The sequence below is a fragment of the Lepidochelys kempii genome, chromosome 4 (assembly GCF_965140285.1).
Source record: "Lepidochelys kempii isolate rLepKem1 chromosome 4, rLepKem1.hap1, whole genome shotgun sequence".
Taxonomy (NCBI): Eukaryota; Metazoa; Chordata; order Testudines; family Cheloniidae; genus Lepidochelys; species Lepidochelys kempii.
This window is the reverse complement of record NC_136383.1, coordinates 135,706,772-135,724,813: the sequence shown is the minus strand read 5'-3', so window position 1 is coordinate 135,724,813 and position 18,042 is coordinate 135,706,772. Positions and strand designations below refer to the sequence as shown.

The 18,042-nt window shown below is 40.1% G+C and overlaps 1 protein-coding gene across 6 annotated transcripts in view; it reads left to right on the top strand.

The window, feature by feature from the left end:
* Positions 1 to 18,042, top strand: part of DNAAF9 (dynein axonemal assembly factor 9) — a 134,598-nt gene that overhangs the window by 3,070 nt on the left and 113,486 nt on the right. For 3 of the 6 annotated variants that reach the window (XR_012158784.1, XM_073342971.2, XM_073342970.2), the window contains exon 2: positions 10,592 to 10,671. Coding sequence is in view for 2 of the 6 variants with exons in the window: in XM_073342971.2 (XP_073199072.1) it covers positions 10,592 to 10,671 (80 nt within the window). In the remaining 4 variants the exon portion in view is untranslated. Of the gene's footprint in view, positions 1 to 10,591; positions 10,672 to 16,279; positions 16,425 to 16,516; positions 17,694 to 18,042 lie in introns of those variants that run through there. The other 3 variants (XM_073342972.2, XM_073342973.2, XM_073342974.2) reach the window with 3 other exon arrangements.

Genomic DNA, 18,042 nt, shown 5'->3' with positions numbered 1-18,042 from the left:
GAAGGTTTATATTGTGTATTGGTATAATTGTGCTGTTCTTGATATATATTATGGAGGACTATATATATGTTGTATATGAGACTCTCGTTTTGAAAACACATTGAAAGGTATGTGTTTCACTTTGAAGAGTTTTATGACTTTTTAAGTGGATTGCTTCCCAAAAATCTTTGAAACGGTTGTCCTGTGGACTAGAGATGGTTAATGTAACTGGTGGACTAACAAAATTAGTTGAGCACTTATTCCAAAGATGAAGAACGTTCAGGCAGGAGGGAGGCATGGTAGTGGATATATTTGTTTTCAGCCAAGGCCTGGTCTATGTGCAGATTTTTGTACGAGTAGTTGGTTAGAGGCGTTTTGTTTTAACTGAAATTGTTGCACTGGTACAACTGACAGGTGTGCATGCATTTATATTGGTATAAAGGTGCCTTGTACAGATATAGCTTACTCCCATATGGAGAGAGAATAAGCTATACATCTATAAGCAGTTTCGTACAGGTATTATTGTATCCACAAAAGATTTTTTTTTGTTTTTGTTAACTGCCTTAGCTATAATGGTGTAGGCTACTCCTGGGGGAATTCTGCGCCACTGCGCATGTGTAGAATTTATGTCCCCTGCAGATTTCTTTGCTTCCCTGCAGAAAAACTGACTTTCTGATGGGGAAGCAAAGGGAAGCCAGAAGAGCGGTCATGCAACCCTCCGCAGCAGTATGTGTTGGGTGCCCAGGGCAGCCAGCAGGGAGGTAAATCACTCTGGGGCAGGGGGCGGGACTGGGGAAGACCCAGCTCATGGCTCCTACCCTGTGCCAGTCTCAGCTGCTAGTCCTGGCTGTGCTGCGGAGGGTGCCTCTTCCCCTGCATGGCATCTGGGGCTGGGTCAGACCACCCCAACAGATTTCTCCCCCAGCTGCAGGAAGCTCTGCAATCTTCCCCCTGCTTCCTGCACTCATCGCTCCTCAGGTGCAGGGGGAGGGATCACTGTACAGGGAGCTGCTCCCCCATCTGCCCAACCCCTGTGCATCCAGACCCCTTCATACTGAGACCCTCCCACTAAGTCTCATCCCCCTGCACTCAGAACCCCCCCCCACCCGATGAGCCCCACTCCCCCTGCACCACCCTGGCGGGCCACCCGCATCCCCACCCCACCAAGCCCCAAACAGCTGCACCTGGATCCTAATCCTACTCCCCTAGCATCTGGACCCCCCAGAGACCCCTGCTGAGCTCTATTTCCCCCCCACCCCTGCTGAGTCCCAACCACCTTCACCTGGACCCCCCTGCAGAATCCTATTACCGTTGCACCGAGAACACACCAACAATCCAGATCCCCCCCATGGATTCCCCACTGAGCTTCCCGCACCCAGATTGTCCGGCACAGAACCCTCTCAACTCATACCTCTCCTCACCCAGATCTCCCCACACTAAGCCCCTCCACACTTGGATCCTGCTGTGCTGAGCCTGCCTTCCTGCCCACTCCTGGTGCACCTGGCGCGGAGAGGTAGGGCCCTACTGTGCTTCTGGGGCAGGTCCGGCCTTTGTGTTGTGTCAGGGTAGTGCCAGAGGTGGGAGAATTTGCAGCGTTTTAAAATATTGTGTGTAGAATTTTTAATTTTTTGGTGCAGAATGGCATCCAGGAGTATGTAGTTAGTGATACAACTTCTGTTTGCAGACCCAGGTGTAAGTGTACTAAGGAAGAGCATGGACAAGGGCAGGAGGGGTGACACTCATGGAGTGAGGGGGACAGAAGAGAGGGATGCATGTTTTTGTTACCTTTCTTAGTGAAATATTATTTTCAATGTAAAGATTTTTCTTAGTTGTTGAGAAAAAAGTAAAACAAATATTTTTTTCTAGTCATTTTCCCACAAAGCTTCACCAAGATTTTTTTCAACTTCTTTTTTTAGATCATTGTTGAAATTTTTTTAGCTAAGTCTTGAGAAAGTGAATAGAAAAAAAAAATTAAATTACCTGTCATCAAAATGAGTAGGTAGTGATACTCAGTGCTTGAAAAATCTACTTGACACCTACTGGCCAAGGAGTGAAATCTTTGTCTAGACTAAAGAAATCAAATGGTAGTACAGCAATTGATTGTTCTTTCATCTATGTGGTTACAATATTGTGTCGTTATGTCCATGCTATGCTTGTCTTACACTGCTTCAGATAGAATGGCAGTTATCTTTTACAGCTCTCTTAACCAGCAAGACAGAAGTCTCTGTCTTACATTACCACTCTGAAATGCCCCTTTGTCTTCAGCTGGCGGTACAACATGAGACTTCAGTCTCGGCCCACCCACATACCCTCTCCTCTTGGCCAAATTCACTCTCATATGTTGCCCCCCACTCTGGTTTTTCCATGCGTCAGTTGGGAAAACCAGTCATGGTGCATTGGCCGATACTTCTGCTACCAAATGACACATGGTTCATCAGAATGAGAGTATTGATTGGTGTTTGGGGGCTGCAGTAGGAGGAGCCAGAGAGATCTGCATTTTTTTCAGCTGGCAATCTACTGTTGGACCACTGGCTGAGTACCAGCAGAGTGGGAGTGCAAGAGAGCTCCATGAGTTTAGTGAAAGGTATTGAACCAATATATTAACAGATGTTCAGACAAGTGGTGATTTTTTGTTAATGATCCTCATTATTTTCTTACCCCATTTCTTCAGTGTGCTTCCTTGCCACAGCTTTGTCTCTGTCTCACAACTTCCCTTTATTAGTATAATTATGCTCAGGGTTTAGTACTGGGGTAGTTAATAGGCAGACTGTGGGCCAAATCTGGACCACCAGATGCTTTTGAATGGACCCCGAAATCTTTTATTTATCTTTTTTTTTTATTATTATTATTTTCCTTGGAGTCTGGACTTCGACTATACCTTGACCAAGAAATTTGGACCTTGATAAAAAATAGATTATCCCTGGTTTAATATATTATATCTTCCCTTAATTATCACCCATTTATGTAAGAAAAAAAGCTTAATTTAAAGAATGCATTGTTTTGGTACATGATGAAAAAGCATGTATACAAACCAACACTGCATTTGTTCAGAACAACAGTGCTGGGCTGCTGAAAGATGCTGTCCCTTTGTGTTCAGTGATCATTCACAAATATAGTAAATTGCCCAAACTGTAGAAGTAGCATCACAAACTTAGTTACTATTTATTTTGGTTCAAACGACATCTCCACTACCCTTCAGCCTTCAAAAGTCATATGCCATTACCATTTGACTTTCACTGATGTGACAGATAAAGACATGGCTTTGTCTCTTGTAATCAGTGACTGATTTAATTATCCCAGGAGCAAGAGAGACGTCACCCAGAATAACTGCAGAAACAACATTTGTGCGTGTGTGTGAGAGCAAGAGAGAAATATACTATTTTACATTCCCTGTGTACAAACTATAAGAAAAATATATTTTGCCTGGCCAGTGTCTACTCTGTAAACTGGTATCAGTAGTCTCTGTCAAAGTATACTTCACAGTAGAACAGCAACCTTTCTGGTTGTAATACTCACTTGGCATATGCTTTCTCGTTATCTGCACCTGGGGAAAAACTTCACTTGTACTTAAATCCTTCCATTATTATTGAGATTCTTAATTGTAATAAAAATAAGCTCCTGTTAGAATATGTCTGCCTGACATTTGTACTCGTAGCTCCAACTCTTGATTTGCCCACACCCAACAAATGTGCTCGACTACTGTATTCGATATCAGTTGTACACCTTCACAGAGCAATAACAAGGATTTTGCTAACAGCATGTGCAGCTTTTGCATGGGCAAACTGCAACTAACTTTGGGCCAAATTCCTCAAAGTAATAACTTAGTTACTTTTCATTATTTTTAGGTCTGCTGATGTACCACCTCTTACTAATGTGGGTAGTTTTGGACCAGATGGTGCAACCTAACCTACAGTCGTTGATGCTCTTGTGTCCTTTGGGCCCCAGTTAAGGAGAAGATTGGGGGTGGGGGACATTTCATTTTTTGAGCAGCCAGGTGTCCTCCTTTATCACCTTTGATATCCAAAGTACTGATAAACAGATATTTGATGGAGGCATTTGTTCTGGTAGTCACTGTGTTGTCAGGACTGTAGTCATTGTGTAGTCAAACTTCAATTTTCAGAGTAACATCCGTGTTAGTCTGTATTCGCAAAGAGAAAAGGAGTACTTGTGGCACCTTAGAGACTAACCAATTTATTTGAGCATGAGCTTTCGTGAGCTACAGCTCACTTCATCGGATGCATACTGTATCCGAGAAGTGAGCTGTAGCTCACGAAAGCTCATGCTCAAATAAATTGGTTAGTCTCTAAGGTGCCACAAGTCCTCCTATTCTTCAAACTTCAACTGTAATTCACCACGAGTGCATCTCTATTGATGGTATTAGTGGTAGTAGCTGTGGTGTAGACAGGGCTCAACAGAATTTTACCCACATATCTAGCTGGGAAAGCCAGGCCTGAGCTCTGTTTGCACTCCAGGTTCAATGGTTACAGCTGCTGCTGTGGTGGTGAGTTACAGAAACAAAGCTTGCTAGTGTAAATGCAAGTACACAAACATTGCCCCAGCATGGGGGGATGGGTTAAATCAGTGGTTCTCAACCTTTTCAGACTACTGTACCCCTTTCAGGAGGCTGAGGGCCAAGCCCTGCTGCCCACTTCATGGGGCCCTAGGCAGTTGCCCTGCTTGCCACCCTCTTAATGCCAGCCCTTCACTTGTGACCCTTCTAAACTCATCCTGTGACCCCCCTGCCCCTGGGGGCTCACAACCCCCATGTTGAGAAAAACTGATCTAGATGAGTTGACATACCCCCGGAAGACCTTGTCGGAACCTCAGTTGAGAACTATTAGGCTAGATGCCATTTTGAGGTAGGCCCTTCCAACCCTACATGGCTGTTGTAAAACAGAATTCTGACATGAGTGCTGGTGCATTTACTCTTAGGACAGTAGTGGTGTTCAGATGTGCTAAATTGCCTGGGGGACCCCAAGCAACTTTTTTCTTTTTTTTTTTGAACTTCCATAAACACTTGAAATATGGGGTATAGACAGAGCTGGAGTAGCAAATATTACAAAGTGCAAGGAAAATATGAATCTAACAGACTTAAATCTCATGAACGCAAAAAGCAAAAAAAAATGGAATGTGGTCCTCTAAAACATGTCATGCAGATTATATGGAAAATGTAGAACCTTATTTATGCTTATTTAAGGAAGAAGACATTAAAACTAGATATACGTGTGTGGGGGGGGGGGGCGGGGGACCTCTAAAGAGCATGTAAAACAGATTGCAAATTCAGTGTTGTCTGTAATCTGTTGGATCTCCCACTCTCAAAAGCAGCTCCACTGAATGAGTAAGACACTGGATTCTGAACTCTTAATGTGGCACATAATGTATTAAGAAGGCTGGAAAGTTTCAGTTTCATCTGCTTTGTGTGACAGGCAGATTTTGGGGGGGGGGTGCTCATTAGAAAAATAAACCATATGCAAAGTTTGGGGAAAATATTGCCATTTACGTTTTCACAAAGGTGTGGCATGAGCCTGAGAGAAGCTGAGTACCTGCAAATCTTGTTGAAGTTGGTGAGTTTTGAGGGTATTTGGCTCTTTCATGGTCAGGCTGTTGTAACTCTGAAAACCAAAAACTTTGATTACTGAGTCCCAACTTGGATTGATTTAAATCCAAATAAATTATGTAATTGATTTTAATCTTGTTTACATTTGTACTTTTTAGTATTTTTCTTAAAGGTTAATTCTCATTGGTTGGTAACATTTAAAACCTGTTGATTTGCAAGTAAATATAGCTCTTCAGGAAATTTGATATGTTTTGCTAACCAGGAGGAGAGACTATTTCTTTAAGCAATTATAGCTTAACATAGATTTATTAAAGTTTTTGCATGTTTTACTATGTTAGACAATGTTGAATGATGCATTTCTTATTTATTAGATTAATTTTTTACTCATGATTTGCATCAAGCTGCATTTGGATAGAAATTGGATTGCAATGAAAAATACACAAGTATAATTTTAGAATTGTTTGTAATTAGTTAGATAAAATTGCCTTAAATGTTCTTGATATATATGAATTTTTTTATCAAAATATGCTTTTTGCATTTAAAACTAACTCATGTTTTAAACGAAGGAGGGAGGTAGTGAATTTCTGATCATCGTCACCTTTAAGTTTTTAGAACTGGTAGATCTCATCCTCTCACCCCTAGTTTTTATTCATACATTGGAAGAAGAAAACATGCTTTCCTGCTTTTTCAATCCCAATCAGTTTCTCAACTTTGAACTAGTCTTTGAACTGAACTAATTGAAAAAACTGAAATGAGGAAGATATTCTCTTGGCTCTGCAGAAGTGGCTATTGCTGTCCAAAAAGTGACTGGGTACGTCAACAAATTCTGATTTCAGGTGTTTAGCTAGTGAATTTCAGTTCACTGGTTTGACTTTCTTTAAAATTTCAGCAGCCAACATGTACTGATGGAATATTTTTGTTTAATTTACATGACTTTACATTTATAATAAGTTTAGGCCTTCATATAAATGTTGTCATATCTTTACATTTTAAATAGGTTTATTTTTAAAAATAAACCTTGTATATAAAAAAAACTTAAACAAGAATCCATATAAAAACCAGCAATTTTTATCCTCACTGCTGTGTTTGAAACTGCCATTTGTTTGAGGTAAGAGCAGTGATATATATATCCAGACCACTACTGCTTGTTGTTCTGTCTGAAAATGAGTTTATTTTTCATGTTTTATTCCCGAGGGAACATTTCGTCAGTATTTCGAAACTGCCAGCAGATTTAACATAATTGGCTGTTTATATCTGAGTCAGGCCTATGGCTACAATGGCAGTAACAGCAGGCCAGGATACATTTTGTTGGCAACTGTTGAGGAGTGATGATTATTTTAAAAACAATAGGAGAGCCTTTTGGACTCAATATTTAAAAATGATTGTAGTGCAGTATGTGAGCAGGAAACCTGTCATGTGACAAACCTCTTATTCCCAGACAGACAGCAAATATCTATTTAAGCTCCTAAAGAGACATCTTTTAGTTGCTTGCAGATTTTGCATAATTGTGCCGTGGATCTTTTGGTTTCTTTAGTTCACTGACATCTATGACATTAAGCTTCACCATATGTGAGGCAGTCTCAAACATTTCTGTGGGAGGAGTATAACGTTTACCAATCTGAAACAAAACGTACGCAAAGCAACACTTCAGTACAGCAGTGGAAGTACATCGGTTACATCTGCTGAATAATATAGGTTACCTACTTACCACAGCTGTGGTTATGGCTCAGATATATGGCAAACTAGTCTATAACCCTCAACAGGGAGTCCATTTTAATGGCACTTTATTTCTGCCCCTTTCATCAGTAATGTCAGGCTGGGAAACAACAGGAAAAGGAAGTCTGTGTGTAGTGCACTGAATAAATTAGAGGTAGGAATACAGGATGCAATTAAGAGTAATAAGGAAGGTGGCTGTTTTTTCCACAATCGGGGAGTATTAGGACTTTATTAAATGAAACAAAATACTGTGGCATTATCTTTGTATGCGTAGTCCTCATACATAACTCAGTCCTCATACATAAAACCACACACGTTTGTCCAAAATTAAAATTTTGCTTTTCTGTAAGGAAAACTGCAAGAACGCAGTAGTAGTTGTAATAACAATTGCTAATTTATCAAACCTACCGTTCTTTTGCATGTGCCTTTAGCTATTGACAAATGTTTGCCAATCTGCTTGACCTTTTCAGCACCTTGCCTATTATTTGGGCTATGTCTTCACTAGAAACGCTGCATTGGCTGCACGATTTCAGAGTAGTAGCCATGTTAGTTTGTATCCCAAAAAGAAAAGGAGGACTTGTGGCACCTTAGAGACTAACAAATTTATTTGAGCATAAGCTTTCGTGAGCCACAGCTCACTTCATCGGATGCATTCAGTGGAAAATACAGTGGGAAGATTTTATATACACAGAGAACATGAAACAATGGGTGTTACCATACACACTGTAATGAGAGTGATCAGGAAAGGTGAGCTATTACCAGCAGGAGCGGGAGGGGGTGTGGGGGGTGGGGAAGCCTTTTGTAGTGATAATCAAGGTGGGCCATTTCCAGCAGTTCTTACAACTACAGTACCCACCTGCTGAAGTGAAGAAACAGAATGACAGAGCCAGAAGAGTACCCAGAAGTTACCTACTACAGGACAGGCCCAACAAAGAAAATAACAGAAAGCCACTAGTCATCACCTTCAGCCCCCAACTAAAACCTCTCCAATGCATCATCAAGGATCTACAACCTATCCTGAAGGACGACCCATCACTCTCATAGATCTTGGGAGACAGGCCAGGCCTTGCTTACAGACAGCCCCCCAACCTGAAGCAAATACTCACCAGCAACCACACACCACAACAGAGCCACTAACCTAGGAACCTATCCTTGCAACAAAGCCCGTTGCCAACTGTGCCCACATATCTATTCAGGGGACACCATCATAGGGCCTAATCACATCAGCCACGCTATCAGAGTCTCGTTCACCTGCACATCTACCAATGTGATATATGCTATCATGTGCCAGCAATGCCCCTCTGCCCTGTACGTTGGCCAGACTGGACAGTCTCTATGTAAAAGAATAAATGGACACAAATCAGACGTCAAGAATTATAACATTCAAAAACCAGTTGGAGAACACTTCAGTCTCTTTGGTCACTCGATTACAGACCTAAAAATGGCAATTCTTCAATGAAAAAACTTCAGAAACAGATTCCAATGAGAGACTGCTGAATTGAAATTAATTTGCAAACTGGATACAATTAACTTAGGCTTGAATAAAGACTGGGAGTGAATGGGTGATTAGACAAAGTAAAACTATTTCCCCATTTTTATTCCCCCCCACCCACCCTCAGACATTCTTGTCAATTGCTGGAAATGGCCCACCTTGATTATCACTACAAAAGGTCGTCCGTCCCCATCTCCCCCCCCCCGTAATAGCTCACTTTACCTGATCACTCTCTACAGTGTGTGTATGGTAACACCCATTGTTTCATGTTCCCTGTGTATATAAATCTCCCCACTGTATTTTCCACTGAATGCATCCGATGAAATGAGCTGTAGCTCATGAAAGCTTATGCTCAAATAAATTTGTTAGTCTCTAAGGTGGCACAAGTCCTCCTTTTCTTTTTACCTGGTCTGTGCTATTCGCTATAGTTTCACAATGTCCCTTCTTATTTTTCTCCTTTTTAAGATAAACTATCCAAATCTCTTCAGACTTCGCTAGTGTAGAGCTGCTGTAGATATTTTTACCAACATTGACTAATCCTGCTCAGAACAGGTCTAGGTGACCTGATTGAAAAATGCTGCTAGCTGATATACGCTAACCTTCCTGCCGTTGCTTGTGCTGGTGGAACTGCACTGATGCTAGGTAAACAGGAAGACAATAAATTGCCTACCAGCATTGCCAAGGTGGTAAAAATCCAGTGTTGCAGACAGCAGTTTGGTGGGGAAGGTGGTGACTCGGATCACTATGGTTCTTGACGCTTTGTAAAACTGTTGTCACAACATAGCTGTTTAATTGTTAGGAAAAATATTTATTTTCTCTGTGTGCGGCTTTGTAAGCAGATACTTCCTGGAGGTGTAGTCAGTGAACACTTTTTCTTTTTCTTTTTTTAATGAAAGGTACATCTTGGGAGAAACACATTTTTATAACTTAAGCTAGATTTAATATGGCTGAGAAGTCCACTTCAGCTACTAAGCACTTCAAAATAGTACTAATTGTTTTGGGTTTTGGTTTTTTTTGGTCAGTGAAAGCAATCACATCTGTCCTTAAATGTTTGTAACTGATACTTGTCAGACTCTAGCCACTCACATCAGTTCAGGGAAACCTTTAATGAGTAGTTGCTACATGAATTGTAGCACTATAGAAGTAAATAAGAGGAGGCAGATATTGTTTTTGTTTAATATTAAAAGTTTTTCTTTTATTGAGGGCATTTATTGTCACTTGAACATTGAGAAATACTGTTTTTTGTATTTGTGACTGTGTTCTTGATTTCTGATGGTGTTTGTCTATAATCCTTTTGACTCCAAAAATCTACATTGCAGCTAATACTTAATTTCAGTTTCTTGTTATAATGTTGCCAACTCTTTTTAAAAGGAAGAGGTTACTAAAGTTAAATGTGAATTTTGCCTGGCCAAGGAGTGAAAGAATTTTTGCCCTTGGGAATAAATTAGCTATGGGATCTAAACGTGTAAAGAACAGAAGACCTTGTCAGGAGTGTCATCAATAGCTTTTATTCTCCTTTTTCAATTACTTTTCTTTATAATCACCCCTTTGAAATTTCAAAACTCAAATCTATTTCTTTATGAACAAAACAACCCTATAACAATGAATATGTGTAAAAAAAAATAGAAATAAAATCATGGGTACTGGAGTTCACTTTTTGCTTTGTTTAATATAATAGAGCTTTAAACTTACTTAAAAGAGAAATGAGGGGATCCATGTAGAATTTCATGTCCTTATCTATATATATATATATATATATTTTTAAAAAAAGGAAGACCAACCCTTGGTCAGCCCAATCTTGAGTCCTTTTAAGCACTGTCTCTAAGGATTGACTCTTTCTTTTGCAGTTGCAGCCGTCTTCGACAAATCCAAAGCATCCTGACACAGAGCAGCAAATCTCAACCTGATGGAATCCTCTGCATTTTAGGTTAGTTTTTGAACTGTTAAAGTGAGTAAAAAACACCTTTAAAAAATGCACAGATTAGACCATTAAGAGCCATGAATACAACTGCAGCTGGAGAAATATGGCAGGATGTAAAGTTTAGAACCATGGGCTGAAAACTACAAAATGAGATGCATCATAGATAGAAATAATAGTCCACATTTTTCCATTTTGGTATCTTTTCTAAATTCCTTACTGTGCTGACAAACGTAGACAGAAAAGGATATCTGCTACCTTCCCCAAATCAATGGACTCTTTTTTTTCTTTAAGGGTAAATGATTTAAAATACAGATTCAGTGACAAGCAACCTCTGAGAAACGGGGGAGCAGTTATTGTTTAATGGTGACAGTAGCACATAAACTAGACATGAGTTTGCAATGTTTTATGGCACCAAAAAAGTTAATACAAAACAGAGCTGTGTACACAAAGGCATCATTTTACAGGAAGGTAATAGCCCCATTCTATATGCCTAGGGTGTGATCCTGCCTATAGTGTTGCAGTTGTAAGTACCTAATTACTAGCAAGATATTGACAAATTGGAGGGAATTCCATGAACAGTGATTGAGATATCTGGAGGGCATGACTACAAGGTTAAAAATTTTATATAAAACTTGGCTAAGCAATGACAAAGGAGGGGACGTGACAATATATAAATATTTTGAAGAGGGGAGGAATTACTTAGTGTAGCTCAAGAGAGGATAAAACTCATAATATTGGCTTTAAATTGAGAAATGGATATAATGGAAAGCTTGCTGTGGAATAGCCTTCCAGGGAACTGGTGGAAGACCATTGGCTGAGTTGGCATTTTGAAAACTAGACTGGATAGAAAACTAATAAATGTACAGGAGGTAACAATTCTGCCTTGGCAGAAGGTGGACTAGGTAACATTCTGGATTGCTTCCATATGTAGAATATCGATATTAATTACAATAGTTGAAGAAATCTTTTGAGTTTTGGCGCAAGATGAAACCACTTTTTTCCCACTTGCTAAAGGAATTTCTCCAAGATGAGCCTGTGCCGGTATTGTAATTTTAAATCCAACAACATTTTGCATTTCGGTGATGCAGTAATAAATACAAATACTTCTCCCAATTTAGACTAGCACCAAAGAAAAAAACGAAAGATTGTTTTTAAGTGATGCAACTGACACAGCAGCCCTCCATTTGCACCATAGTATTCCTTGATATCTGTTGCTTTCAATTTGAACTCCTGCTGCTGTTCTTACTTTCGAAGCAGCAGTGGAAGGCAAGAAGGAAAGAAGCAGCTTTAAAGAATTGCTATGCCTGTTGCTAGAAGCAGCAAGTAATGTTTGTCTCATTCTGGAGTTTGTTCACTGTGAGCTCATCGATCTGGCAGAATAAGGGAATCTTGATGTGAAATATTTCAAACCATACAGAAAATCAGCATACCATGCATAATTATTTCCAGTATGGAAAATTGTATCATTTATTGTTGGTTAATACGAAGCACAAACATCATAATTTGTTTTGGGGGTCATGGAAGGGACCATTATTATCATCTAATTTGACTTGCACAACACAGGTCATAGAATTTCACCCTGCATCAAGGCCATAAATTTGGTTGAGCTAGACCATATCTTTCAGAAAGACATCCAGTCTTGATTTAAATACTCTTCAAGTGGTAGAGAATCCTCCAGTTCCTTAAGTTATTAACCACACTGTTAAAAAAAAATTGCACCTTATTTCTAATCTGAATTTTTCTAACTTCTTTTTCAGCCACTGGACCTTATGTTCTGTTTCTTAGATTAAAGAGACCGACATTATAAATCTTTTCCTGTTCAGATACTTACTTAGGCATAAAGTATCATAATATAAATATTATTGTATTATAAATATTGAGATAGTCTCCCTTCTCAGAAAGATATTATATCAGTGTGAACTACAGTTTTGTGCTAAAGTTAAAAACTTCTTTATAAGATTCCAAAAGAAGGGTGGGTGGTGGAGGGTTCAGTGGCAGTTAAAAATATAATTAAAGCTGAATTTTTAAAAACATGCATCTTTAAGATCCAGAGATATTTGAATGGTAGAATTGCTGGGTTCTTTGCAGGCAGTGAATGACATCACAACTACCGTAAACAGATGTAAATGAACAGGTACATGTTTAACTCCTGTTCTAATAATGTTTTTTCTGGAAGTTGTCATCTTCCTGGTTCTCTCAGAAGTTGCAGCTCAGATTTCTTGACAGATTAGAAGTGATAATTGGGGTTTAGCTAATTTTAGTTAATCACAAATTACATTGTTAAAATGGCTATGTAATTTCTTCTTTTGGGATCTTGACTTTAAAACAAACAAACAAAAAAACTTGCAAATTCGCCTTTAGGTTGAGCTGTTTTTTGAGGACACTTATTTAACTGTACAGCATGTATTTTGAAAACTTTACTTAGATTCACAGCTACAAGGGCAATAAAAACTGGTGTGCTCTAGTTTGACCACATTCTTAACACATGCCACAAGATTTGACCCAGTAATTGCTCCAGTGGGAGGAATTATTTTTCTCTACTGCATAACTGAAATCACTGCACTGTTGTCTACACCATTGTGAATAAGTTTCAGTATAATGAAATTTTGTTTTTTATAGCTTTGCAAATGACAAAGTTAAATAAAAATAATAGCAGAGGGGCAAAGAAGATACAGTATAGGGCAGGGGTGGGCCACGAGCTCCGGCTGGGGGAGCGGGGCCCGGGGCTTGCCATGTAGAAGTGATTGATGAACATTTGGCTTCTGAGTTGAACAAGAAAGCACAGGGCTTTACATTGTTTTCATTAGCTCTCGATGACAGCACTGACATTAAGGACACAGCACAGTTACTTGATTTTTGTCAGAGGAATTGATGACAAATTTGAAATCAGAGAAATTTTTATCAATGGAATCAATGAAAGGCACAACTAAGGGATGGGATTTATACGAGAAAGCGTCTGGCTGCTTTGAACATCTGAAGCTCCCCTGGAGTAAACTGGCAAACGTAACCACAGAGGGATCGCCAAATTTAACAGGGAAAAATGTAGGACTTTTTAAAAGAATTCAGGACAAAGTAAAAGAAGGCGACCCTGATAAAGAGGTGATTTTTCTGCATTGTATTATACATCAGGAGGCCCTCTGCAAAAATGTCCTGGACATTGATCATGATGTTCGCACAGTAGTGAAAATAGCGAATTACATAAGAAAGAGAGGACTTAATCATCGCCAATTCATTTCCCTTCTTGAAGACACTGACACCAGGACTGACTTTATCATACAAATGTCTGCTGGCTCAGCCTAGGAAAGGTATTGCAGCGAGTTGAAATTCGCACTTTTCTGGAGATGCAGGGGAGCGTAGGTGCAAGGTACGCTGCAGCAAGTATAGAGGAAAGAAATGGAAGGTCTTACACACAAGGAGAGCTATCCTGAACTGGATTTCAAAATAAGTAGGCAGAGCCAATTGGACCATCTGAGGCGAGATAAGCGATGTGGTTGCACTCCTCTCTACTTATAAGAAAGAAGGGAGGCAGCGTGATTCTGTACATGCTGGAATCTGGACAGCTGGGCCTTTGGACCACAGAAGGGGATATAATAGTCAAGGCAGGAGATGATGAATATATGTCTGAAGACGTTGGTAGAAATGTGGTGGAGACAATGGAGTCTACTGATTGGGTTGGTAAATGTACACTTGCTAAGGTGCATTTAACTATAGTTGACCTCTGGCAATGGCTCTTGTTGGATGGGAGTATTTCTTTTTCTTTTTTTTCTTCAAATGGAAGCAGGTATACTCCAAAGTTGTGCTGGTAGCACTTTTTCTTTTTCTCCATTTCCAGTTCTTTTCCTCTTCCGTCTAATGTTGGTTTTTTGTTTTTTTTTTGTCTTATGCTCCTCAAATTTTTAGCCATTTATTTGGATGGAATCTGCATGGATACCACATTGCCATGATGACACCAAACAGCAGCTGGAAAATTGAGGAGGATTGTGCAAACCTTATCAGTTAGCATTGTTGCTATGGGTTACTATTGTGCATTAGCTCTGCTCAGACAGTAATTAATCTTAACTGTCTGAGATTCTGATTATTCTATTTTGGTTTTGAATGAGTGGGAGAGGAGGAGGGACAGAAAAGATTGTATTAGTACCATCTGGGATTTGAATTCCAAGACTGTGTGGTGATACCCATATTTTTCTATAAGTGTGTCACGGATCACCGAACATGCTACGCCTTGTACTACTCTCTAGTATCAGGATTGCACCCTTCCTTTTGATAGGCCCTGGACCTTCACTTTACTCGAGGGAGTTCCGTGACTCTGGCACTCTTAGATTTGGTCCCTAGGCTTCAGTGCCCATTTCTCATTGTGCCTCCTTTAGCAGGGCCAGTTTGGCTTGGTTCTCTGCAGGAATCCTCTCTTGGGTGCTTTGTAACCAGAAAATCTATGCAGAGAAACTGTTCAGCCTTCTCAAAATGAAGTATGTATCAGTCAACAGGACACTAGTCACAGAAATGGGTTACAAATAAAGAAGGCCTATGTGCATGAATCTTATTCTGGGAGCATGCAGTAGCTAACAAGGGACTCTGGAGGGCTGAGACATTAGGACCACAGTCTAAAGGTCTGGACTGTGGGATCCTCTCTGTGAAGAGGGAGGTCAGATATGGGGCCTGCACTGCAGAGTGACCTAAAGCTAACAGTGACCAGTCACTACTCAGACCCAGGGGCTTCAGCAGTTGAATCCAAACACAGCAGCCTGGTGATCATCCACAAGAGGATGCTTAACCAGAGTTGTAAAGGGACTTTTGCATTGTTAGGCTTATTATGGGACTATAACACCTTTATACTGTCTTGTTCCTGTTTCAGTGCAGTCATGTGTCTATTATTAATGACTAGTTTAGATTCTGATGCAGCTCTGAACGCAACCTGGGTGTCCTTGTTTTCTTGAATATTGTGGCACTGAGCTCTCATCTGGCTACTGCTAATAGATCTGGCTGTGTCGGCAGCAACTGAATTGTATCCCAACAACCTGTGTGAAAGCTCAAGTTTCTGATTTATGTCAGAAGTCACATATTTGCACTAATAGATTTGGTGTCTATTAGCACATCCAGATGTTAACTGTGACCAGATCCTGTACAATTTTAACGATGGGGAAACTTTGATTCATTAGGTTCTAATTAAATGTTATATGTAGTTAGTTTATGTGAATGTTCTCATCTGTAAGAAATCAGTGAGTTATTTTCTTTATTTTAAGAAAAAGCTGCCAGTACAGATTTATGACCAGCTTGGATTTTAAGAGTCCTACATCAAGAATTTCCTCCTTGTTCCTCTAACACTTAAGTATTATGTATAATCATGTTTACACTGATAAATACTTAAACTAACCTATTAACCTTCTCAGAATTTGAGGTGGCTATGAACACTTAACTTGTAGATCAAGCATTACTCTAGAGTGTCACTATTTTTATGCATGCAGTCATGGTTTCCAGAAATTTTATTAGTGTTTCCATCGGTAATAAATGCTATAGACATTTCCTTCATCAGTTGTAATGAAAATCTGCACCAGGTTTAGAAAGGGTAGACTTGTAGTGTCTTTAATGCTTTTTTTTCTTTCTTTCTTCATGCTAGATCTTCTGTACTATTCATTTTTAAGATCTTGGTGCTGGATATTTTGGTGACTTTTTCTCAGAAGCCTTTCACATGCCAAATGTTTTGTGAGGATATCTGTAGATCATTTCTGTCATACCTTAGCAGCTGCTTTTTGGTGACTCAGGTATTGTACTGTAATACTTAATTCTTCTGCTTTAGACTGCATGATTGAACATTAGCTCACAAGTAACCATTTATTAGGAAAGTTCAATCAAGAGCATATTAATTAGAATGAATGTTGTATATTTTTAGCTAGATGTGTAAACTTGAATTACTAGATGAGTAAAGTCTTGCTGCTTGACAATACTGCAGAAAGGTAAAGGGTTCATTTTCAGAGCAGTGTGTGGATTTAAGTCAGTGATGTGCTGCTTATGTGGTGGTCATTGAGCTGGAAAAAGGCTTTGATAAGAGGTTCAAGCAAAGTCATCTAGTGGGATATGGGGGAGAAAATGGTACCAAAACTTTGTGCGGCTTTTTCAAGCCACATATATAAGTGTAACATCAATAGTTAGAATGTCTACTGGTGAAACAGACCAACGGTCAGCAAAGGTGGGAGTGCATCAGGGATCAGTATTGAGCCCTTATCTTGTTTATCCTTGACTTGGATACTGTCACAAGGAACATACAAGAAGGCCACTTTGGTGCATGTTGTTTGCAGATATCATTCTGAGCAGTGAAGAGTAAGATAGTGTGGAAAAGAGGAACTTGATAAATGGGGATATGTGTTGGAGAGACATAATATTTTGAAAGACTCTGAATGAAATTAGAACTCGAAATAATAAATGACTGGCTCAAATGGACAGAGAGAAGAGGTATAGTATGTAACAGAAAGATACCAGTATGATTAAAAGGGAAGGTCTCTATAAAACAGTGGTCTGTCCAATTCTAATATGTGGTGCCGAGTGTTGAACAGCAACAAAGAAATGATCTCTTCCACAGAAATGTGAATGTTGAGGTGGATGATTGGTGTAAGCAAGAAAGAAGACCACATGACAAATGTTTGTTAGAAACATGTTCAAAGTAACGCCCATAAATGGAAAAAATGAGGGCGTGCAGAGTCAGATGCTTTGGCCATGCAAAGTGCAGCCCTGACAACTATGTGAGTAGGAGTCCAACAGATCAAGGTTGAAGGAAAAAGACAGGGAGCCGGACCCAAGAAATAGTGTTTTGATATCTTAAAGGAAGACTGTGACGGGTTGGATCACAGAAAACCCCCTTGGGGCTGCCAAGACTACTTCTGCCCCTGCCTTCCCTGCCAGCTTGGGACTCCAGAACCCTGCCTGATTGTGCCAGACACGCTTGCCGACTACAAACACAGACCCAGGTCTGAACCACGTCCCACAAACTGCAGGCTTAACTGAAAGCAGCTTAAGAAGTGTTCCTGTCTCTAAGGGTATGTCTACACTACGAAATTAGGTCGAATTTATAGAAGTCGGTTTTTTAGAAATCGGTTTTATATATTCGAGTGTGTGTCCCCCCACAGAAAATGCTCTAAGTGCATTAAGTGCATTAACTTGGTGGAGTGCTTCCACAGTACCGAGGCAAGCGTCGACTTCCGGAGTGTTGCACTGTGGGTAGCTATCCCACAGTTCCTGCAGTCTCCGCTGCCCATTGGAATTCTGGGTTGAGATCCCAACGCCTGATGGGGTTAAAACATTGTCGCGGGTGGTTCTGGGTACATATCGTCAGGCCCCCGTTCCCTCCCTCCCTCCCTCCCTCCGTGAAAGCAGCAGCAGACAATT